Source organism: Caenorhabditis briggsae (assembly GCF_000004555.2).
Source record: "Caenorhabditis briggsae complete genome, chrII, whole genome shotgun sequence".
NCBI classification, from domain to species: domain Eukaryota; kingdom Metazoa; phylum Nematoda; class Chromadorea; order Rhabditida; family Rhabditidae; genus Caenorhabditis; species Caenorhabditis briggsae.
In genome coordinates this window covers 16,418,744-16,441,755 of record NC_013486.2, presented here as the reverse complement: position 1 = coordinate 16,441,755, position 23,012 = coordinate 16,418,744, and the positions used below count along the sequence as shown (strand labels likewise).

General features: G+C 40.2%; 13 protein-coding genes across 13 annotated transcripts; 6 read left to right on the top strand and 7 right to left on the bottom strand.

Moving 5' to 3' along the window:
- Positions 1-77: 77 nt before the first annotated feature.
- CBG07010 lies at positions 78-1,487 on the bottom strand (the record flags this gene model as incomplete). The annotated part of the gene is made up of 5 exons (XM_002632105.1): positions 78-228; positions 510-643; positions 690-833; positions 878-1,388; positions 1,432-1,487. 5 exons carry the CDS (start codon positions 1,485-1,487, stop codon positions 78-80), a joined length of 996 nt encoding a protein of 331 aa, XP_002632151.1.
- A 503-nt stretch (positions 1,488-1,990) lies between these two features.
- On the top strand, positions 1,991-3,165 carry CBG07011 (the record flags this gene model as incomplete). The annotated part of the gene is made up of 5 exons (XM_045243232.1): positions 1,991-2,060; positions 2,092-2,335; positions 2,388-2,590; positions 2,638-3,013; positions 3,060-3,165. 5 exons carry the CDS (start codon positions 1,991-1,993, stop codon positions 3,163-3,165), a joined length of 999 nt encoding a protein of 332 aa, XP_045093415.1.
- A 902-nt stretch (positions 3,166-4,067) lies between these two features.
- On the top strand, positions 4,068-6,113 carry CBG07012 (the record flags this gene model as incomplete). Its single annotated transcript, XM_002632107.2, has 5 exons — positions 4,068-4,192; positions 4,939-5,036; positions 5,084-5,580; positions 5,627-5,826; positions 5,984-6,113. 5 exons carry the CDS (start codon positions 4,068-4,070, stop codon positions 6,111-6,113), a joined length of 1,050 nt encoding a protein of 349 aa, XP_002632153.2.
- A 252-nt stretch (positions 6,114-6,365) lies between these two features.
- Positions 6,366-6,970, bottom strand: CBG07013 (the record flags this gene model as incomplete). Its single annotated transcript, XM_002632108.1, has 4 exons — positions 6,366-6,554; positions 6,602-6,707; positions 6,753-6,835; positions 6,890-6,970. 4 exons carry the CDS (start codon positions 6,968-6,970, stop codon positions 6,366-6,368), a joined length of 459 nt encoding a protein of 152 aa, XP_002632154.1.
- Positions 6,971-7,235: 265 nt separating this feature from the next.
- On the bottom strand, positions 7,236-8,232 carry Cbr-sqt-2 (the record flags this gene model as incomplete). The annotated part of the gene is made up of 3 exons (XM_002632109.2): positions 7,236-7,310; positions 7,361-8,020; positions 8,074-8,232. The coding sequence occupies 3 exons, from the start codon at positions 8,230-8,232 to the stop codon at positions 7,236-7,238; spliced, it is 894 nt and encodes a 297-aa protein (XP_002632155.2).
- Positions 8,233-11,899: 3,667 nt separating this feature from the next.
- On the bottom strand, positions 11,900-12,626 carry Cbr-djr-1.2 (the record flags this gene model as incomplete). The annotated part of the gene is made up of 3 exons (XM_002632110.1): positions 11,900-12,057; positions 12,161-12,314; positions 12,360-12,626. 3 exons carry the CDS (start codon positions 12,624-12,626, stop codon positions 11,900-11,902), a joined length of 579 nt encoding a protein of 192 aa, XP_002632156.1.
- An 876-nt stretch (positions 12,627-13,502) lies between these two features.
- On the bottom strand, positions 13,503-14,159 carry Cbr-djr-1.1 (the record flags this gene model as incomplete). Its single annotated transcript, XM_002632111.1, has 3 exons — positions 13,503-13,814; positions 13,864-13,983; positions 14,028-14,159. The coding sequence occupies 3 exons, from the start codon at positions 14,157-14,159 to the stop codon at positions 13,503-13,505; spliced, it is 564 nt and encodes a 187-aa protein (XP_002632157.1).
- A 180-nt stretch (positions 14,160-14,339) lies between these two features.
- Cbr-mrpl-41 lies at positions 14,340-15,012 on the bottom strand (the record flags this gene model as incomplete). The annotated part of the gene is made up of 2 exons (XM_045243231.1): positions 14,340-14,463; positions 14,510-15,012. The coding sequence occupies 2 exons, from the start codon at positions 15,010-15,012 to the stop codon at positions 14,340-14,342; spliced, it is 627 nt and encodes a 208-aa protein (XP_045093414.1).
- A 235-nt stretch (positions 15,013-15,247) lies between these two features.
- Positions 15,248-16,318, bottom strand: CBG07018 (the record flags this gene model as incomplete). The annotated part of the gene is made up of 4 exons (XM_002632113.1): positions 15,248-15,406; positions 15,459-15,924; positions 15,973-16,209; positions 16,257-16,318. The coding sequence occupies 4 exons, from the start codon at positions 16,316-16,318 to the stop codon at positions 15,248-15,250; spliced, it is 924 nt and encodes a 307-aa protein (XP_002632159.1).
- Positions 16,319-16,856: 538 nt separating this feature from the next.
- CBG07019 lies at positions 16,857-18,177 on the top strand (the record flags this gene model as incomplete). The annotated part of the gene is made up of 5 exons (XM_002632114.2): positions 16,857-16,982; positions 17,132-17,227; positions 17,271-17,405; positions 17,447-18,004; positions 18,052-18,177. The coding sequence occupies 5 exons, from the start codon at positions 16,857-16,859 to the stop codon at positions 18,175-18,177; spliced, it is 1,041 nt and encodes a 346-aa protein (XP_002632160.2).
- A 126-nt stretch (positions 18,178-18,303) lies between these two features.
- Positions 18,304-18,985, top strand: CBG07020 (the record flags this gene model as incomplete). The annotated part of the gene is made up of 2 exons (XM_002632115.1): positions 18,304-18,651; positions 18,698-18,985. 2 exons carry the CDS (start codon positions 18,304-18,306, stop codon positions 18,983-18,985), a joined length of 636 nt encoding a protein of 211 aa, XP_002632161.1.
- A 93-nt stretch (positions 18,986-19,078) lies between these two features.
- On the top strand, positions 19,079-20,923 carry CBG07021 (the record flags this gene model as incomplete). Its single annotated transcript, XM_002632116.2, has 7 exons — positions 19,079-19,345; positions 19,405-19,652; positions 19,702-19,809; positions 19,857-20,145; positions 20,189-20,361; positions 20,409-20,585; positions 20,635-20,923. 7 exons carry the CDS (start codon positions 19,079-19,081, stop codon positions 20,921-20,923), a joined length of 1,551 nt encoding a protein of 516 aa, XP_002632162.2.
- A 153-nt stretch (positions 20,924-21,076) lies between these two features.
- CBG07022 lies at positions 21,077-21,963 on the top strand (the record flags this gene model as incomplete). Its single annotated transcript, XM_045243229.1, has 3 exons — positions 21,077-21,274; positions 21,330-21,532; positions 21,586-21,963. Coding segments are annotated over 3 exons (779 nt in total), but the record flags the coding sequence as incomplete, so codon positions are not given.
- Between the last annotated feature and the right edge of the window lie 1,049 nt (positions 21,964-23,012).

The window sequence follows — 23,012 nt, the reverse complement described above, 5'->3', positions numbered from 1 at the left end:
CCTGGTTTTTTGTGAAATGTGTTATGGGGATTATTAAAAGAATTTATAGGAAAAGAATATAAAAACGGGGTCATTATTTATTTGTAAATTATCGTTCCATGTGGCACGACTTCCATGTTCAGCGACCATAGCAACGAAGAATGTTCTGTGGTTCTTGGACCACCATAAACCAGGATTTCCGATTTTTCTTCTATTGAAATTGTGATAGAGTTAGAGAAGAATGTGTTTCTGAAAGTTATATGTTTTAGACATTGATCAAATTATCTCGAAGCTCAATAAAGACCACTAATGGTCAACTACTAAAAATCGAAAATCCATAAAATGCAAAATGCAATAAATATAAAGTAGCGGTGGTCTAAAAAATGTGTGAAACAATGTTATAAACCATTCGTCAGCTTAAAACGTTTTAAAAAATTTATAGAATTCATCGTATTTGAAAGAATTCCGTAAAACCTGTAAAAGAAAGGAGCTTCTATTACAGGTTATACCGTAGATAAGAATGAACATACCCAAAACTTTTTACTTTTGATGGAACAGCTTCTAGATCTTGTTTCAAAACATCGAACACATCAAGAATATAATCATAATCTTTTATAGTAACTGTAAAAATGCTCCCAATCGGTTTCTGAATGTCTTTCCATTTCTAAACAAATTAAAATGCAGGAATTTTAGGAATATCTAATACTCACTGCTGCCAAGTCTTTGATGTTTGCCTTATCGAAGTTCCAGGACACAATCGAAATTTTCATGTTACGGAGACTTAGAAGAAGATCTTCTAGATTTTCTTGATGATTGATTGCGCATTTTATGGAGAGTTCCAGACAGTTAATAATCTGGAAAATACTTTTATAGCTCGAGATAAACTATGAAAATTTACTAATGGTTCCTTCAAAATTTCTTTAGTAGATTCTCGATACTTGACGTTAACCTTCCGAACTTGGCTTCCGATGATTGGTAAGAATTTTTTGAATTCATCATAGTCGGTACGCTCTAGCTGCAGCTCGTCTACATAAAGCTTATATGTTTCTGCGTCCTTATTTTCAAGACATTGTGGAAAACTGTAAATTTCCAGATACCGTATTCTAGTTCCAGACCTTAAATAATCATCGACAAGTTTTTTGAACACCTCAGGTGGATTTTCAGGAACAGTTTGAATAAAACTATAATTTTCAGCACGGAATCGAATACTTGAAAGGTTCGGAATCGTCACTACGTCCGTGCTCAGTTCTCCTCTATTTTCCACCTCCACCTGCTCATAAACATTCAGTATATTCCATTCTCTATCATCAATTCTCATGAACTCATTGTCAATTGTGACTGATTCGAAACTAAATGGAATAAGAGAGTTGCTCTTTCGAAGATTTGGAATTAGATAATTGATTTGTTCTCTGAAATTCTGAAATAAATTTTTTTCCACTTTTCTGTGCTTACCGCTTTCTTAGACTTAAATTTTCTAAAACACATTTAATGTAATCAAAAGGTTCCATTTGAATGCAAATTGAGTTTATTCAAAAAAATCGAAAAAAATTCAGACAGTGAGAAAAAATCAACTGATACTTATGAAACACCATTTCGTTTCGCACATATTTGTCATTTCACAATACGCTTATTATCAGCAAACATGTTAAGGAAGAGATAAAGAAAAAACACTCTAAATTAGACAACCTAAATTAGAGCTAAATTTTAATAGTTGATTATTCTTTTTTGGAATTTCTTTTTTGAATCTGAATACTACTAATTGATTCTCAGAGAAACTTAATTCCAGTTCGTCTTCTTCTTCTCTAGACTTGTTTCCTTTCCAGATTTTCAGCTACTAGTAACGATGCTCCGCCATCCCGCTCGCGCGCGCGGTTTATCGTAAATCTACACCTATTTTTTCTCATTCTCGAAGTTCGCTTTTTTTTCGAAAGTTTCTCGTTCATTCATTTTTTGTTCTGTGTATCTTTGTTTGTTATTTCTGAAAAAATTTCCAAATTTAATTTTCAGAATTATGGGGGACGATTTGGATGCGTTGACAAGCCAACTGAGTGGCGGATTTCAAGTCGATCCAGCTGCGCTTGGTAAGAAATACGTTCAGAAAGAAATATTCAGCTTTAAATGTCGCAGGCGAACACCCTCGATATTCTCAATTCAAAAATTTGTCAAAAGCCGCCGAGCAACAAGCAAAACGACGACAAGAGAAACTTGAGAGACAAAAGAATGGACTATTCGACAAAATGATGAAGCTAAGGAATTTAGCATTTGACGATGTCACTTCTGATGAAGAAGACGATGAAGAAGCAACAACAGAAGCGCATGAGTCGCATCACGTTGGGAAATATAATAAATTCGGAAGGTATAAATAATTGCCAAATAGTAATGGATTAGCAATTTTCACCTTTTTATAGATACGCTGATAAGCTGATGCTCAGTGAATGGCTTGTGGATATTCCTGAAACGTTATCTGAAGAATGGACGATGGTAATGGCGCCAATCGGTAAACGATGCCTTGTTGTTGCTTCCAGAGGGTTCACAACTGCTTACAATAAGGCCGGTCGCCAAGTCGGACAGTTCCAGTCGCGCCTTCCCGGTGGAAATAGTCGTTCGAAACGTAAGAATTTTAAATCATACACTGAATGTTAATCAATTTAATAGCAGATCAATCCTGGACGATTCTCGACTGTATCTACTCAAATCATGTATATTATGTACTGGATCTTCTGTCATGGAACGCTCATGAGTACGCCGAGAATCCCTACGATTTCCGTCAGTTTATGCTACAATCAAAGCTCGATGAGACGCCTGAGCTGAAAATGTCAACCGCTGGTTTCCGGAACATTTTTGTTCTTGCGCCACGCTGCAAGTGCTCCAGAGAAGATATGGCACAGTTGTTGGCAAAGGAGAACGACTTGCGGCTCGACGGTCTCCTCTTTTATCACAAGTCGGTTGTCTACGAACCAGGACAATCGCCGCTGGTCGGATGGCTGAAACCATGGATGTTGCCGGAAATTCTGAATGTTTCGATCCCAGAAAAGTAAGTCCTTGCTATTCCTGTTAAGACTAAAACATGGTTTCTTAAGGTACCAACAAGAATCCAAAGGACAATCATCAGCTCAGTTCATCGAATCTTTCAACCAAAAGCACAAGCATCAATCAAAAATCGATCGAACCATGGAACAAGATTAATAAATTAAAGGCTTAATAATTTATTAAATCCCTCTCTTTTTTTGTTCTTCCCTTCACCGTGTTTTTTCCTCTTCAGGTAAGTTTTATCCCTCTCGCGTACTAACCGAAACAAGTACCGTCTTCATGTTCTCCTGTGTACCATCGTGATTTCTTGTTTTTTCCTTTCATAAAGTTTCAGGCGCCGGCGCCTTCCAGGCTTATCCTATTGTTGTACAAAGTTAGGTCGATTTAAAAGACACCTGGGAGAGCGAGAAAAATATTATTGCGTTCCCGAATATTTTCACCAACGCCATCTCTCTTCCATTCTTTCTCTCTTTTCTCCCCTTCAAGATAATCGTTTTCGTTTCGCTTCGTCGAATCGAATCGAACTGTCACTCCTTCATTTTCCCTCACATAGAAATAGAGAGATCCAGTCTGGTTCCTCTTGTCCTCTGTTTGGAAACGCGACGATATTCGATCAATTTTCCCTTCTTATCTCTTCCTATCCCTTTATCTTCGAATTCAAGTTTTTTTCGATTCGATTCTTTTGAACTTGAGCTCTGGAACCTTCACAGGTAGAAAATAACTTCCTTTCTGCCCCCAAATGGCCTTCCCGTTGACCTCATTTAATTTTGCAATCGCCATCTTCTTCTTTTCCTAATTCCACTTCCATGGCAGGTATAACAAAAAAAGATGATGACCTCCAAGGTCTCCTTCTCTCTCTTCTGCCAACAGGTTAAGTGCGTTAAAAGACACGAAGAGGAGTGGCGACGACGTCTAAAAAATCTTGTTGGAGAGAAACAGAGAAGTAGAGGTGGAAGATGTGACGATGTGACGCACTCATTTTTATTTGAAGTTGAATTTTTTTTCTGTGTGACCTGAAAGGTTTTAGAATTCACAAATTTTGGGACCCTTTTTTCAGTATGCGACCTTTGAAATGCCCATGTAACATATCGGTCTTCTTGTCTTTCATTTGCCTCTTCTTCAGTGCAGTCTTTTGCGAGTTGGATTGTGATATTTTGGACCCAGTGTGTAGAGCTAAATATAGGTGAGCTAAAAAAGCAGAAACTACAAGAGATGACAGAAAAATCCAACAATCTATTTCGGTGTTTTGCTCATGAATGATACTGTTAACACTCCAATAGAAAACACCCGCACTTCGAGCCAATTTATCTCGGTTCCTGTTAAAAATATCAAAAAGTGGTCAACTGACAAAATGTTTAATATATTATCAAAAACAACTTGTTAGCTGAGCACTTTTTGATATTTGTTACAGGAGCCGAGAAAAATGAAATCAAAAAAAACAAAGAAGAGAAACGCCGGTGGCCAAAGGTATGACAACGACAATTGCAGTAACCAGAATTTAATTTTATTTTCCGGGTTTATTTTCTCGAATATCACTGCTTTTTGTTATTTTTACTCAAAAAAGTTAAGAAATGCAATTTTTGACTGGAAGTAATTGACTAAAAACACACGAAAATAGGAAAAAAATCCGGAAAATAAACATATTTTAAGGTTACGATAGTTGTCGCCACCCAAACCGTAAACTTGGAGCTTATATATCTCTGCTCCTGTTAAAGATATCAAAAAGTTGTCAACTGACGAAATTTTCATCTTAACATCAATAATTGTTTGTCAGTTGATCAGTTTTTGATATCTTTCACGGGAACCGAGATAAATGAGCTCAAAATTGGAGGGTCGAGTGGCTTTCTATTAGAGTGCTTACGATAATTTTCAAGATTGCGGCTATTTGAGCCCGTTACAACTCGCGTTTACTAATGTAAACTATTTCAGAAATGGTGTCCGCCACACGGACGCTCGCCGAAAGTTGAACCACAAATGCAACTATCAAGACATCTGGCTGGTTCCAGGAAGAGCCGACGCTAGTTGTAGTATGTCCTTTATTTTATATTCTCAGCACAATTCATCCGATTATCAGCCCGACCCGGTGCGAAGAAAGTTCTCGACATAAACCCAAACCAAGTGCATATTAAGCCAGACGTTGTTCGATTCCCTGGATGTTTCACATTGGAAATCAAAAACGTAAAGGTCAAAGATTTGCCAGAAGCCCTGGACAACAGTTTCTTCGCAAAAGCCGAGTATCAGTGGTGGAATGTGAAGGATTTCTCGAATATGAAGTGCCAAAACGCCAGTAACAATGGGTGTGGTGGATATGGAAATAATTGCTTCTTCTGTGATGTTTGCGAATCGTTGACCAATCTGGAGCAAGAAGAAGCTGAGCAATCGAACACATTAGCTGGACAGCTCAAAGGAATAAATTGCCCACAGCGACCTGGTTTTTACACTTTTAGAAAAGAGTTCTGCTTCAATGATTGGTCGGCGTTCGACGCTGATGGTGACTGTGAAATGGACTTTTTGCAAGGGGACCGAGGAGACTATAAGAGTGCTCTTGGAAGTTTACAGCAAGTTGGATACGTTAGTTTACTCGAGATAGGCCTAATACTGAAAATCAAAATTTCAGGGATCCGTCATTGCAAAAATCCGATTGGCATTCAATGCGACTGGCGCGATTCTTCGGAAACGACAGCTGAAAGAAGAGCAGATCGAGGAGACAGTGGCAAAGGAACTAGAAGAGCGTAGAAGGACTTGGGATGTCAATAATGGGCAGTTTGACAAATTCAGTCAATGGTATATCGAGTATAGGAAGAATTTATGGCACAAGTGAGTGTTTTTCTTTTCCGGCAGATTTGGCAACCGCCACGTGTTTTTTCCTGATCGAAAAGTGCAGATTCAAGATCCCTACGGATTTAAGCGGATCCACGTGGTATCTGCTCATGACCGATTAAAAATTTTTCGAAAATTCAAACTGCAATTTCAGAGATGACTACCTCCCTTGGCTTCTCTATGAGAACGAGATCTCTTGCCTGAAACTGACATTCGACGTTTGTGAAAGACCACCGAGACGTATCAACTATGGAGGTCGGAATCGGTACACTTGTGAGAATTGATATTTTTTGTTGCATTTTTAAATTTTTTTTTCTCTCTGTAGGAATTCAATTCTGTGTGTAAATACCCTTTATCCTTTTTCTTTTTTTTTCTAACAGTCATTTTCTGTATTTGATCTCAAATTACTCATTTACTGAAAAAGTGTAACTTTTGATTTAAACTTTTTTAATACTGTGTTGTTCTTTTTTATTGAAAGCAAATTATTTTTGAAAAAGAATTTATGACCCGTAAATTTTTTAATGGGAGCTCGAGGTTCACAAAACTTGAGCACCTCTCATTATTGCATTGGCCTTCTGAGCAGCATCTTTTCGTTTCGCCAGCCGTTCTTCTTGTTCTTGGGCTTTTCGCTTCTTGGAATTCTGAAGACGTCGCATTGCATCTGCGTTTCGTTTCTGTGCAAGAGCCAAATCTTTTTCGGTCATTTGTCGTCGGCGGGAGAACTTCTGAAAATTGTTTTTATTTGGTTATCGGAATTAGTTTGACTAAAAACCATTGAGTCTGGTGTTGATGTTCTCCGGTTCGAATTTCTCGGTGTTCGAATCTCCACGTCGCCATTCTCGACTACCATATCAATGACTTGCTCCTCCAGCGAAGCTCTGTAAACATTTTATTAAAAACTGATCAAGGGGAAGTATTCTAACTTGATATCCTCTATGACTTCTGCTCTCTTCTGACTGACCACCTCTCTGATGATTTTCGCATTTATTGAAGTTTGTTGCCGGACCTAGAGAAATTAATAAATTTTATTTCAAATTTTATTCACAAAAAATACAAATACCTGACGTAGACGAGCAAGCCGACGACGCTTTTTTTCTTGCTTGATAAGCTCAGCTTTCTGTTCATCGCGTAATTTGACCATTTGCTAGTAGATGTTAGTACGGAATTCAATGAAAAAAAAAGAATTTGAGATTAGCGCTTTTTTGACACGCGTTGTGCGCAAGTGAACGCATGATGCGCCTGCCTACTGGTTGACACAAAAGCCGTTTTTGGCGGACTTTTGAAGAACAGTTATGGTTTTGTGTCAGTTTCAAATAATGAGCAGTTGTGAATTCATTTTATTGGAAACACCCATAGATGGGCGGATGATTTCAAAAAAATCGAGAAAAATAGAAGAAAGGCAAGGTTTAATATCCTGGTGGGGTTCTTGGAATTGGGCAGTGCTCGCAACCTCCTGGCTCTCCTGGTGGTCCTTGTGGTCCCTAAAATGAAACAAAATTAAACATCTGTCACTCTTATCATTTTGATTTACCTCTGGACCTTGTGGTCCTTGCTCTCCAACTGGTCCTGGTCTTCCAGCGTCTCCTTGTGGTCCTTGTGGTCCCTCCGAGTTGCTTCCATCAAGTCCAGCCTCTCCACGGGCTCCTGGTGGTCCACGGACTCCCTTGTGTCCAGCTGGTCCTTGTGGTCCGTTGATTTGGTTGATACGTCCTGGAGCTCCCTTTGGTCCACTGACTCCTTGACGTCCTGGTGGTCCCATCATTCCTGGTGGTCCTTGCATTCCATTGGCACCGGCCTTTCCGTCTGGTCCATTCTCTCCATTTCCTCCCTTTGGTCCTTGTGGTCCCTTGGCTCCAGCCATTCCCTGTGGTCCTGGTGGTCCTGGTGGGCAGATGATGCATGGCTCGTTGACAATGGCGCTCTCCAAGAGGCTTCCCTCCTTTCCGTCGGTTCCGTCGTTTCCACGAACTCCGTCTTGTCCAGCGTTTCCGTCATCTCCAGGTGGTCCTGGTGGTCCGGCTGGTCCCTGTTGGCAAGAGCAGCAGGTTGGAGCCGGCTCGGAGTTGGTGACTGGGGCTCCGTATCCACCGGCAGCTGGTGGGTTTGGTGAAGAGTACTGACGCTTCTGTCTGTGGAACAAGTGTGGTCCATCAATGTCATGGATTTGAGCCCACATGTCACGAGAGCGAGTCTAGAAGAATATGATAATTAGGAATTGAAACAAATAGGGTAATATTAACTAACCTTACAGAAATCGGCTTCAATGATCAAATGACTCTGGAATCCAGCAACATATGAGTAGAGCATTGGAAGAATGACAATAGCCGCAATAACAGCTACAGTCGAGACAACGATGGCCAAGAAAGCCACGCGTCGGAGCTCTTTGTGCTCCGAAGTCTCCATCATCATTTTAGGTTGTTACTGCCTGCAAGAAGGATTCGGTGTAAGGACGAAGAAGACTAACGGGAAGGATCAAATCAAGAACATGCTTTTAAAATGGGTGACTAGATAAGAATGCGGTTTATATGGGACACTCCTCCTGCTTGCTTCGGACACTGGACTGAAAATCGGATACGAACTGCGTAAGGCACCCGTCTTTTCTTTTATAGCCGCCACGGCACCGGTGTCCTAGAGGATACGGATGCGCGTTGAGATAGCGTGCGGATCGGAGAGAGATGTAGACATCGGCGTCGTTTGTTCCTTGGCGCTGGACGAGTACTTGCATGGATAAGGGGGCGGCGCCTAAAACAACGGAATGAAAAGGACAAGAAGAAGAAGTAGGAGATGCTTCCTATTGAGGGATTGAACATTAACCTCAAGAATTGATGAAACTCAAAAAATGGACCGATTTTGGATATTTTCAGAAAAAAACTTGAAAGTTGCAGAGCCCATTTATGAAACTGAAAAATTACCCACTGAAAAAAACTAAGATTTTTCAAGTAGGTAATTACCAGTGAAAATTCGCGGCTACGCCGCGATTTCCACGGTAGTGTATGGCTACATACCACACACCATTATAACTGTCCCATGCCCTTTGGAGTTATTCAAGTAAATGTCCGAGACGGACACACAGACACACACACAGAAAAGTTTCCCTAGTAAGAAGTAGATTTAAAATGTTTTTAAATCGTCGATTTTTTTAGTAAAAAAATATACTTTTGTGTTTTTCCAGAGAATATAATAGAGGCGATAAAAGCACTCTGATCTGATGTTTTCATGAAAATTTACTCAAGAATAGAGGAGTGTACAGAAGGGAGATACTCCAATAGAGGGCAAATATACTTGCTCTGTCTTCCAGAAATTCTATTTTTTTAATACAAATAAAATCTGATTTTTCAAAATAGTGATTTACCTGATTTGAGCTATTTTGGACAGAAAAAAATTTTTAAAAAAGGAAAAATGCTTTAACGGATTTTCAGTAAAAAAAAGAGAAAAATTAAGACCATTTTTCGAATTGACTACTTTTATACCAAGCTTCCATACTTTTCCAACATATTCTATTCTGAAAAGAAAAGTAGATTTTCGAATTCTCCGTATTTCAAAGTGCCAGTCTAACAATTTTCAGCGATTTCCCTCGATTTTCCGTTTCAAAAAAGTTTAAAAACGTAACAGATAGAGTCAAGCGCGCGTTCCATCTCAAGCAGCCGACACTTCCCGGGTTCGCGCCGGCCACTATATTTTGCGTGTAGGAGACTCCGCCCACTTTTTCTCTTCAAACTTGCGAAAGGCAAACAGAGGAAATGCGTTTTTAGAAGAAAACACGATTTTGAAGTGTTTAGATATTTTCTTGGTTTTTTCGATGGAAATAGATGAAAGGCTGAAAATGATTATGTTTGAGACAAATTTCAGCTCTCAGGGTGTACGATGAGCCAAGTTATGAACGATCTAAGAACGACGACTTCCAAAGCTATGGGTGGATCAGGAAATAGTCTGAATATCCAATTTTCTGTGTTAAAATGCTTGTCAACTATTCAAAATTACAGATAACTTTTGAAAAATATGATTTCTTAAGCCGTTTTCTCGCAGACGTTATACAAAGTTCTGAAGCTTCATAATCCGATTCTCGAATATTTGAAATTAGATGAGCTACAAAAGCAACTAGCATTTATTATTTTTGTCTGAAAATATCAGGAGGAATCAAACAAAACTAGAGCTTCATTTTTGTAGTTGACATATTTTCTCTATTATGTCTTCTAATAATAATAATAATATATTTATTTGAAATGCATGGGGGAAATAGATAGATAATTTGGCAAGAAATGGGAACTGTACAAATAAAAGAAGTAAAATGACCAGACGGACCGACTAGAGTCCTGTAGGTCAAGTGGGAGGGATCAGAATATCATAAGGAATCGCTCCTACTCGCTTAGCAAACGCCACCGAGCTTAGAATTTATCACCTTACATACACGGTTCCACATAGACAAGTTTCTGTGAAGGAAGCAGTCAAAGTATTGACCGTTGATTTTGAACAAATACGGGGCTCTGTTAGAATGGCTGGGAAGAATGTAGGACGACATAGAGGGAAAATGGTATGAGTTTATAACAATTTTGTGATAGGTACGAAGAACTAGAAGGGTGCGGCGATGAAGGGTGGTTAGCATAGAGAACTGGGATAGGCGATCGGTGTATGAATTGAAGGGCATATTACATCTCTGGAAGACTTTTCTGGTGAAACAACGAAGAGGAGATTCTAGTTTATTGGCAAGTGTGGCATTGGATGGATCGAAAAGTTCACAACCGTATTCGAGGACCGGTCTAATGTAGGTGTCGAAGAGACGGAAATATAAACAAGGGTTTTTCGATTGGAACGTTTTCAGTATTTGGCGGGACTTGAGTTTAGCAGAGTAGGCAATAAGATTGATGTGTTTGTCGAATTGAAGTTGATCATCAACTAGTATACCTAGGTCCTTGAATGAGCGATGCGGAGTAATGGGGGATCCCTTGATAAGGTAGACTGTCTTAGGATTGCGTTTACCATAATGCATAACGGCCGTCTTATTTTCGGCTAGTTTGAGTCTCCAGATGTCACACCAGTGCTCGACGATTTCGATACTTCTCTGCATATCCAATGGGTCGGAACCGGTTATTTTTAGGTCGTCGGCGAACGCCGTGACATGAACATTGGGAGGAAAGAGGCCGAGTAAGTCGTTAATGTAGATCAGAAACAAAAAGGGGCCAGTGACACTTCCTTGGGGGACTCCGGATTTGACAACAATCTCGCTGGTTGACATTAGGCCATTAACCTTGACGTTGGATGAGCGGTTGCTGAGAAAGGACTCGAACCAAACGCAGCATCGTTCATCAATACCTATGCGCCTCATTTTCAGCAGCAAGAGATTGTGTGGGACAGTGTCGAATGCCTTGCGAAAATCAAAGTAAATAACATCTACGAATTGTTGCTTATTTGCTAACGTTTTCTGTATTTTGGAAGTGGACTCAAGGACGGCTAGAACACAGGATCGCTTACTGACGAATCCGTACTGATTCGGAGAAATACTCGGACCGATAACACGCTTTAGCTCTTCGAGGACTAATCTTTCGAAGAGTCTGGAAAGTGCATGAGTGAGCGTTATGGGTCTGTAGTTATTAGCGTCATATTTGGATCCCTTCTTGAATATTGGGCTAACAACCGAGTGCTTCCAGATCTCAGGAAATTTGGCGGAGGAGAAGGATTCTTGGAAGATGAGCGAAAGAGGGATGGTTATCGCATCACTGCACTTTTGATTACAAGGAGAAGAGATATGTTGCCTGGAATACTGTACACTTGTTGTATTAGGAAGGAACAAGAAGGAGAGTGATTTTCACCTTTTTAGAAGATATTTTTTTAAAACGAATCTCTAAAAACAAGGATTAAGTATCTTCTGATATAACCAGAAAATTTCAGATTTCCTTTTCAGTAGAGTTCGTGGCATCGCGAATCTGTGGAAGACGATCCGCCTTCAGAATCCATTTTCTGTTGTAAAAAAGAACTTCACACTAATTCAAATGTATTTATTTACAAACTGTTTTTGATACAAAAAACAACAATATAATGTATGATATATACATATGCGATTATCATCCTCTTTCTAGTTTTTGAAACAAAGTGGTTTCTTGAGACTCTCGGCCTTCTCAGCGCCTTGCATTATCTCCACGATCTTCAAAGCAAACTCAAATGCCGTTCCGGGACCTTGAGACGTAATCACTTTTCCGCTGACTACAACTCGATCCTCCGAGAACTTGTAACCTAGAAAATATAGGGTCTCGAAGAGAAATGACTAGAATTGGGACATTTAGTTAGCTCCAATTTCCCAAATATATTATGCCTATGGATCTTCAGAAACACCTACCTCCGTCCACAAGTTTATCTTTGACAGTATAGTGTCCAGTGACCTCATCAACCATGATTCCATGACTCAATAGAACAGTTGGTCCAGCGCAAATCGCTCCGATCAAACCACCACTTTTGAATTGATCCTTCAACAGGGATCCAACACAGGAGTTCTAGAAAGTAGACTCTAAACATTCATATTTTCAAAACCACCATACCTCTGCCAACTTGGAACTTCCAGGTCCTCCTGGAATAATAACGATGTCGTACTTCTTATCCTTGACGTCATCGAAAGCTGCAGATGGCATGATTTCTGCACCTTTTGCGCATTTAACTGGCTTCATCATTCCAGTTTTTGGGCACTTTCCTTCGAGGGAAGCATAGACGACTTGAATATCACCACGTGTCAGAACGTCTCCTGGGATGATGACTTCGGATTCTTCGGCGCCTTCAGGGGCTAACAGAATAAGAGCGGACTTGGACATTCTGAAAATGAAATAAGAAGCAAAGTGACCTAAATAAACGGGAAGAATGCTAAGCGAGTTCTGTAAGGGAAAGCAACTTCGAATGCCTACAAAAGTGTCTAGCTCTTTTCTGATTCTTCGGAAATTTTTACAGTAAATTGAACAAAAATAGAGCTATATTTTTGAAATTGAAAAAAAAACGTTGCATATTGCTTACTGGGTAGGTAAGATATGACACGTGGAACTTCTATAGCTCTTGATTCCGGGCCCACCGGTCATGCTAGTGACATACATGTTCATTTTACAAGCAATTTATCATTTAAAAATGAAAAAAAAACTATTATTTTGGTTTAATACCTTTGAAAACGGATGGTTTTTGAAAGATTTTTTCAAAACGACAAATTAGAAGGCACAACTAGACAACTGAATTTCTAAGACTGCAGTAAAATGAACATTGAATTTGGTTAACCAGAACTGGGCGGTACATAGAAGAAAGTTCCAATGTTCATAAAAAATATCAACAGAGCATACTTGCATCACTATTAAATTCAAAAACTAACCCATTACAGTAAGCCGCAGTGGCTTCGACATTTCTCAAAGTGAACGCCATTGGTGAACGAATAGCAGAACTGAAAATGGATTTGAACATATTTTTTCTGTATTTTCTTTTCTAATGGAACTCGCTAGAAGGATTCCATTTGTTTACTATAATCTCTGAGCTGTGGTCAGTGTAAATAGTTCTTGAAAACATCAACAAAGGCGTGTCTGCGTCTCTCTTATGAGGACTCTCTTTTCATGTGTTCCTTGGTGTATCGAAACATTTTGGAAAATCGAGATTTACTGTGCAAAATATTACAAAGTTTATACAAATGAAAAAAAGTTAAAAATCGAAAAAAGTTAAATTTTCAAAAGCATTGGTTCAATGAGGCTATTGGCCTTCTCAGTTCCCTCTAGAAGCTCCACAATCTTCAGTGCAAACTCAAAAGCGGTTCCAGGACCACGAGAAGTGATCACTTTTCCACTGACAACGACACGATCTTCCGAATAGGTGTATCCTCCCTTCACCAATTGATCCTTGACACTCGGGTGGCTGGTGAGCACTTCGGTCTTGATTCCGTGGCTCAACAAAGCGATCGGAGCTGCACAAATAGCTCCGATCCACTTTCCAGCGTCCGCTTGTTTCTTGAGCAGGTCACCTACTTTAGGGGTCTGAAAATAGGTCAAAAAGAGATATTAGGTGAGAAAAAGAGATGAAAACCTCAGCGAGAGTGTTGCTTCCTGGTTGTCCACCTGGCAGAATGACAATGTCATATTCCTTATTTTGGGCATCGTCGAAGGCGATGGAAGGTACGATTCGTGCTTTGCGAGCGCACTCGACCTGAAAATAGAATTTTCCGTGATTCTAGAATGTCTTCGTCTTACCGGCTCAGCTCCTGTCAATCCGGCATAATCCACGTGGATTCCGCCGCGCTCCAAAACGTCTCCGGTGATGATCACCTCCATCTCCTCGGCACCCTTTGGGGACATGATGATAAGACCACGCTTGGCAGCCATTCTAGCGATGAGAGATGTCAGCTGATGAGCCAAATTTGAACATGAGCCTGTTACCCTATTTTTAGATATGTCAATGAAATAACGTTGATGCATATTAAGCAGAAGCTGTTTCAGTTTTCAAACTTTTATATATCAACAAAAACAAATCAAAACTAGGTCATCTACAAAACAATAAAATTATCAAGCATTCTTTTTGGGTGTTTCCGTCACTGGCCCGTAGAGTCCAGCTTTATACGCAATTCGAATCTTCTCACCGTACTGCAATTCGAACAGTGTCTCCGGTGTCATTCTCGGTGGTGGCCATCTGAAACAGAATAATTGTGTCAAAGGTTCTTTCTATGAAAAAAAACCTCTCATCCTCAACAGTATGCAAGTCCGCCAGTCGTTCCGATCCCTTCTCCAGCACTTTCTTCTCGTATGCCACTCGTCGCTTCTCGATTTGAACGTCAGTACGGTAGGAGACGTATGGGCGGAGCTTGAAGCCATCTAGGTTCGGGACGACAAGTTGGGAACGCATCTCCTTGACTGGCACGAATTCTCCAGTCTTTTCATCATGATATCCGTCAGGTTGGACACCAGTGTACCTAGAAAATAGGTAAATTGCCACGTGGTTTTCAAAAAAATATCTGATCGTGGTACCGTACCTATGCAACTCTTTTGGATTCAACTTCTGAAATTTGGGCGAAAGTTCTGGAAACTCGCGATTCTGTCCGGGCACTTTGAACTTTTCATAGTTCATCGGACCGATTTTGCGCTGTCCAAACGCGCCTTTTTTCACGAATGGCCATGGAGCTGGGAAGTTGGTCGAGTTGAGGGAACGGACACCTCGTGTGCTTTGCAGCACCGATTTCATCTAAAACGTCTAGTTTCTAGGCTCAGGAATTGAGATCAAAACTTTGAAAACGAGATATAAAACAAGAGAGAACTGGTAAGATAATGAACGAGAATAGAAGGATAAAACATTCATATGAATCGTAATATTAAGCTGAAATATTAATCTGCAATGTTGGAAGAAGGACAAAAAAAATACTGACTAAATTAAAGTACAAGAACACACAACTTATGGTGTAAAACGGACAATAAAATATCTACAAGGCACTGGTGACTTCTTGTTTCAATACATATTTATAATAGGCTGCGTTCATCTGTTCGAGAATGATGAAGGTGAGCACGGTGTGTGGTCCGAGACGCATGTAGTACGGTGTGAATCCTTTCCACAGTGCGAAGACTCCCTCGTTTTTGATAACCTAGAAGGTATCATACGTTCTAATATAACTGTTACATTCCGATGTTACTAACCTTGCCCCACACATCGAAAGCGTTCTTGTACTCTGGCTTTCCATCGATAACCTTCATTGACTGAATTCTGGTCTTGGCGATGTCAACTGGCATCGAAGCAATGGTAGTAGCTAATCCAGAGATCATAGAAGCCAAGAAGTGACAGAAGACACCGTCCTGAACTTTTCCAGATTCCAGAAGTGCTTGTTTTGCTTGTGAATATGTAGCAAGCTGAGCGGCATTGACTACCATCGCTCGAATAACGGTAGGTGTGCATCCTCTCCACAGTGTTAGGACTCCTTCCTCCTTGGTGATCCGGGTGAGAGCGTTGACCACCCCTTTGTAGTTACGTCTTTGCTCTTGTGGCAATCTTCCATCTCCTGTCATTCGGATCAGTGCGAGCTCTGCTGGTGTTCCAACAAACGATCCGATTCCTCCGGCGGCCATTCCAAGACCAGCTTTCATGGCGAAAGAGAGAGGCTTGTCTCTGAAAGTCTAGTGGTTCAATTAAAATAAGATTAGATCAACAACCTACTTTTCAGTGAACTTCTCCATCAAGAACGAATATGTTCCCAGGCGAGTTGTGGTGTAAGTTGCCTGCCGGAGAAGACCAGCCGATAGACCGTTGTAAATTGCAAAAAATCCCTCGTTTTTGATGATGGAAGTCAATGCGTGCATGCTGGAACGGTACTCCTTTTTACCGGTGGTTCCGGAGAGTTGCATTCGATTTTTCACCAAGTCCAGGGGTTGAACAACGAGCGTGGCTCCCATTCTATAAAATTAAATTTTTGAGAAATTGAGAAGATCGATTTGTGTTACCCAGCAGTTCCACCGAATGCAAACTTCACTGCGTTGGGTACTGTCGCCGTCTCGCCCGACATGTTCTCTCTGAAAAAAGCTGTGATTTAGCAGAGAAAACTTGAGTAAATCGATGGAAAAAGAGATATTTAGCTGTCCTCCAAAACAAAAACACAAGCGGAATGAGACATTATCAATGAACAGGGATCTTGGAGACCCAGACATCTAGAAAAAGATTTGAAGCATTGTACAATAACGAACACCATCCATATTCGTGGAAACTCGATCCACAGTCAGTTATTTTGTAACGTGGAGATTCGAACAAAGCAACGAAACATGAAGAGAGAAAGACATCGAAGTGTGTATTTTGAGCGCTTTTTGAGCGTTCTTTGTGAAAGAAACAGAGATAAGAAGAGGTGTGATTATTGTGTGAAAAATGAGGTTTTGAAAGAGACAGTTAACTTCTGATATGGAAAATGATGAAGTGTAATGGGGTTATTAATGATATTGTTTTGAAAGGATGAAACATAAAAACAAAGAAATCCAAGACAAGGAAAACCTAAAAAATAAATCGAATTCTTACTGATATCGAATTCCTACTGAGAAATCGAATTCCTACTCATGCTTCAAAGAGTTCAAATTTTCTTCGAAAATCAAAAAAGACGAATTCTTCAACAACTTCTTCGGTTTTCACACGGAAGCCTTCTGAAAATCTGCACGAAACACGAGTGTTGCGCCTTCTATCCGGTTTGCGTCTTCTTGGTGCCTTGGCGCGTTTTGCATATTTTCAAAAACGAAGCTTGCTCTTTTTACGACGAATTCGAAAGTTTTCCATTGACTTTCAAGTTTTTTAATGTTAAAAATCGAATTCCTTGCTGAAAATTCCATATATTCAGGCTATGGACAAATGGATCCCGGTGCTCTCCAGCCAGCTAGAATCTCCAGACTTTGAATTCACCACGGAGTTTATCGGCGGCGATTGTGTTGTGCAGGTATATCTTTTTTGCGATGAAAAAATTCTCACAGATTCTTCAGAAAGATTTTCTCGAAGATGAGGCAACAGGAAAACAATGTGGATGGATGATTCATGTCTACTTTCGGCCGAAAGAATTCCAAGATCGTCCGTTCGTGGCAGATATTGTTTTTCGATGTGGAACAAAGAGACGAGAGGTATTCAGAAGAGTTTTTTTTTCATATGATTGAAATTTCAGTTGATGTCCGTGCTTATTAAAAATGACAGCTTCTTTGGACACATGAGAATCAAGGAGAAAACTGGGAGACTGATCATCGCTGCTAGAATTAGAAAACTTCTTTGCGAGCTGGACCTCTCTAAACCGTCAGGATCTCGTCAATTCATCGTCCAAAACTTCGAAGACCAAGTCAAAGATGGCCTCATATTTTATGTGGATCTTGCCAAGATGGGTCAAGTTGGTGGTGACTTGTTCAAGAAGTGGCAAGCAGTGGAGGACGTCCAGTTGATAAGTACCACAATAGAAACTATGGAAAATCGAATGATCGAAATTTTGATGGAAGCAACCGCGAAGTATGACGATATTGTGGTGTTTCGACATAGTTTTCACAATCTTATCCAGCTGGCACAGAAATATCGAATGCACAAACTGATGCGTGTCATAGAAGAGAATCTTACGGAGACGAAGCTAATGAACTGGGACGAGAAGATTCTGATGGCGTTGCAGTATCGAATGAGCCCGCTTTATGTGCAAGTGCAACGGAAGTATCTGCTGACACAATGGAATATTTTGTGTCGTGTAAGTCTGCCAGTTAGCAAAGGCTCCTACGCCCACATTATTTTCAGATACAACGTCTCTACCTGTCCACCTACGCCAAGCAAAGCAAGAATAGCTCTAATCCCTATGAACTAATTCATAAGAACCTGCTACAAATGGTCATGATGTCTGATGAAAACATATGCATCGGATAGTAATTAAACAATAAACGTTTTTCTTTATTTTTGAACGAATGTAATGGGTGTCGCAGATGTTTTTAGCTTCTCATATCTTTGTTTTCCTTCTCTATTAATTGAAACGCAGTCACTGATAACAGTCTTATGACAACCGCTTGCCACGTCATCATCCAAGGCCGCCCGAATGATGACCCACTAGGCCCCACTGGCGCAGTCGGGCTCATTCAAGATGGGACATCTACTATTCTAGTAGACGCTGGTGATCCATGGAATGGGTCTGAAATTGTTGGAAAACTAAAAGAGCACCAGGTGGCACCGTGCCAAGTGACACATGTTCTAGTCACACATGGTCACTTGGATCATTGTGCTAACCTAGGGCTGTTTCCGGAAGCCACGGTGATCATGGATTGGGATATTGGAAAGAGGGGAAACGAGAGAGCAGAATACAGTGTGATTCCAGGATGGCCGTATAGGGTATCAGAAAAGTGTGAGGTAACACTTGAAATTCTTCATTTTCAATTCATATAATTTTATTCAGATTTTGAATCTCTCCGGCCACACCGCTTCCGATACCATCGCTATCGTTCAAGAGAAAAATCGACTTGTTGTTTACTCCGGAGACCTGATAGAAGATTCTCAGGATCTTCAGAAGTTTGAAGATTTCTTGCCATTAGATGAAGACGAATATGAAGATCTAATTTTATCCCAAGAGATTATATTTGGGTCTGGAGATGTTATAGTTCCAGGTCACGGAGAATCGTTTAAGAATCCGGATCGATACCTTTTTCTTTTTCTTTCTTTCTGGCGGCGTTTTATGTTGCTCTGATTTTTCCCTTGTACTTGCACATTCTCATATCTTATCCTTCTGAATTTCTTCCTCTAATAAAGAATTCAAATAATAATAAATTCAAAATTTCAGATGACGTCTCAAGAAGGTGGCTCCTATCTCCAGGGCTCCTGCTCGATTTGCTTCGAGGACTTGCGACAAACCGACAAGATATCCGCCATCGTCTGTGGTCACATTTACCATCACGGATGTATTTCACAGTGGATGGCAGCCAAGAAACAATGCCCGAGTTGTAGGCGGTCAGTGCCGAAAAATGGGTTTGTGGAGAAGCTCTTTTTCGATGTACAACGCATGGGTGGAGAAGTGGAGAAGCCAGCAGAAATAGATTATAGAGAAGAGGTGAGGAAGCTCAATAAGCACTAAATTTTGTTTTCAACAACAAAAAAAGTTAATTTCAGCACTATAAAATATCAACAACCCTGAAAGTGGAAAAAGAGAAGGCTGAAAAACTGGATGCGGAGAATAAAGTGTTGAAGAATGAAGTCAAGTCACTGGAGAAAAAAGTTCTAAAAGAGAAGGACAAGTATCGGATGGAAGTTCCGCGATTACAGGCGACAATAAATCATTTGCAAATTTCTTCCGAAGAGACTGAAGCGTTGAGACTAGCAGTGGCCGATGCTAGAAGTAAAGTTAGAGCCTGTGAATTGTAAGCTCAAAAAGTTTCAAACTGAATATCTGTTTAATTATTTTTGCAGTTATAAAATCCTCATGACTCATAGCGATAACGCAGAAAAACAACTCGGCGAGTATCTGCGAAAAGGTGGAAATCTGGATACGGAGAAGTTTTTTCAACTTCAGAAAGCGTAAGTCTATTGATTCTCGAGAAAAAACCATTCTGAAAATATTCCAGACAAATCAAAGATCTAACCGAAAAGCGTCGAGAAGCGGCGAAAGAAATTGAGAACTTGAGACTCGAGAACCAATCGTTGAAACGGAAGGCTCAAGAGGATGCGGTGACTAGACAGACACTCAAAAAATCAGTTTTGGAGCTTCGAGAACGTGCCAACGTGGAGACTCCGATCAATAACAAGAGACTTCGAGAAGTTCTAGAAGAGGTGACACCATTGGCTGCAAAGCGGAAATCATTGGGTTTTGATGATTCGAGTCAGCTGATGGGTGAAGAGTTGTCGTTTTTCAAAGTATGTTTTTCGTTCTATGGGCTTTTCGAGATATCATTTTCAGCAACAGCAACAAGAAAACCAAACACCACCTGCCCCAGCAGCTTCGAAACCCTCTACTTCCGCAATGGCTCCATTCAGTTTTGATGACGACGATGACGATGACGAATACTTCAGAACCCCAAAACTAACGGAGAGAAAGAAGAAAGTGATTATTCCAAAACTGAGCAATGATGAGTGAGTAGTTACTGATAGAATATCCCCTGTAAATATTCTTTTTTCAGCTCCTTCAAATTTGACATTCCTGTGCCCCCAAATATTATAAATCGCATCCCACCGAAGCTTCCAACTAAGGTGCTACCTAAGGTTCCAATTAAGGCTCCAGCTAAGGTAGTCATCCCCCGAAAAGATGATAAACAAAGAATAGAGCCTACATTCTCTTCTTCTAAAACTGCTGATGAGTGAGTTTTCTTAAAATCCTCGATCCCACTGAGCCATTTTATTTTTCAGCTCCTTCGAATTCGATCTCCCTCTTCCTAGTTCTCTAACCACCAGGATCTCAACAAAATCAATTGGAAACAACAACTCGTCTAGTCAAAAATCTACTAATGTGCCAACAAAACCCCCTCCAACACTGAAACGCCACCAAAGTTTCGATATTCTGATGGATCTTCCACCTAAACGAGTGCCAGCGCCTCCCGTAAAGACGTCTCGGATTTCTAGTTTCTTTAAAAGAACAACGTCTTCTGGAGCAACTGGTTCCGAAGGATCGAAAAAGGAATATGTCACTATTGATTGAGCTGTATAATTTCTTATAGTGGATTCAGTTTTTTTTTATAAATGACTTATTCGTAACCTATTCCTTCTAAAATAAAGAACAAAGCCTTGGAGTTTATAGTCTCCTGTATCTTTATCATTTTAAACACCTCCAGGAAGCACAAGTACTCTTCAGATGATTGATGTGCACTGCCACCTAGTCGACAACAAATTCAAAGAAAACCTAGATGATGTAATAAGCCACGCCCAGTCTTCTGGAGTTGTCAAACTAATCAATGTACCAGAATTTGAGTCACAATTTGAAAGTTCAATAGAAATCACGAAGAAGTGGAAAGGAGTAGTGTACACTGGAATCGGGATTCATCCTATACAGGTTTTTGACAAGCAAGCATCCATTAGATTGAAAGATGGTCGTATCTTTCTTCCAGAAGCGCGGAAAAAGTGCTCAAATGAAGCATATCTCAAAAATGGAACAGTTTTTTGTGGAGCATGAGCGAGATATCATCTGTGTGGGTGAGTGTGGTTTAGATCACACCGTTACCAAATTTAAGCTAACTGAAGCGGATTTGGAGGAGCAGGAGAGGGTATTCAAGTGGCAAATTGATCTAGCTAAGCATTTCGAAAAGCCATTGTGAGTAAGTTAGCCTTATTAGCATTTCGGAAAAAAATGTTATATGTCTTCAGAAACGTGCATTCTCGAAGTGCAGCTCGTCGAACAATCGAGGTACTAACTGAGTGCCACGTGGCACCGGATCGAGTAATACTACACGCCTTCGATGGAGGCTTGGAAGATGCGAAAATGGGATCAGAGGCTGGATACCTGTTCAGTGTGCCACCATCGTTTGTGAGAAGTGAGAAGGTTGCTAAAGTCTTCAACTCCATTCCCATAGATCAAATCCTTCTGGAAACGGACTCTCCTGCTTTAGGGCCAGAGCAAGGAGTCAAAAATGTGCCATCGAATTTAATAATCTCTGCTGAATGGATTTCTAAAATCAAAGACATTCCAGTCGAGGATGTTGTCCGTGCCACATCGGCGAATGCTAATAGGGTTTTTCGATTTTCTTGAACTCCCTTCCCATGCTCGGTTACATAAGCCACCTTTTCACTTTACTGTTGTATTTCGTTTACCTTATGTAATGTAATACGGTTGTTTTCGTGGTAAGAACCTTTCTCTCTCTTTTCACTCAAATGTCAATATTTGCACCCCGATTGCTGTATCTCCTACCCTCTCTTTCTGATTGATCCCCGATTTATCTTCTTGTCATTTTTTCGTATCTTTTCGGTGTTCATTTTGTAACTTGGGGGGTTTTTTTTCAATTTTCCAAAAAAAAATATTATTTTCAAAATTTTCGTTCAGTTTTCTCCACAGCAGGTTATCTTGTCCATTTTGTTTGCTTTTTGACCTGCACGCACAGTGTCAACAAGACAGGCTGGTCTCTGCGGGCTCGAGTCCCCTCCCAATTCATACGGAGCGTGTCTTCTTATCTTCTTCTTCTGCTTGTATACAATGTTATTATTTTTGTTGTTTTTCACTACTTTTAGTATTTCCGGGAAAGTTCAGCAAAACATCAAGAATGGCATCTGGTTTTTAATTTCCGGTGTTTCTGGACCCTATCTTTTCTTTATATGTCCTGCTCCCCAAATGATACAAGGATTTGAAACAATCAAAATCTCAAAAATATAAGTTTCTAGAAATATAGGGAAAATATCTAATTCCAAGTAATACGAACTTCAGGATCTGAAGATTTTTTCCCGAAACTCCAATATATCATTCGAATCCACTCTACCAGAAACAAAAAAAAAGTTCACAAAGGACCTAAAACTTGTTGTTCGTCCTCTTCCAATCGGTGTCAAGTTGAATTCCAATTCCACGATCTTCCACCTTCTCCTCCTGCGTCTCTCGAGTTCCTCCACTCTCTCTTCTTGACTTCGTTTTCATTTAGAATACATACCGATAATTGTTCGTAAGAAGATGCGTACGTCCTTGAATAATCCCTCTTTGATTCCATTTCGCCTTCTTTGGGAAGATTTAGAATTTCAAATCCTGGAGATTTATTACTTTCATCTTATATCAGTTGTACTTTTGAAGACTTCTTCCTTCTCTCAAAATA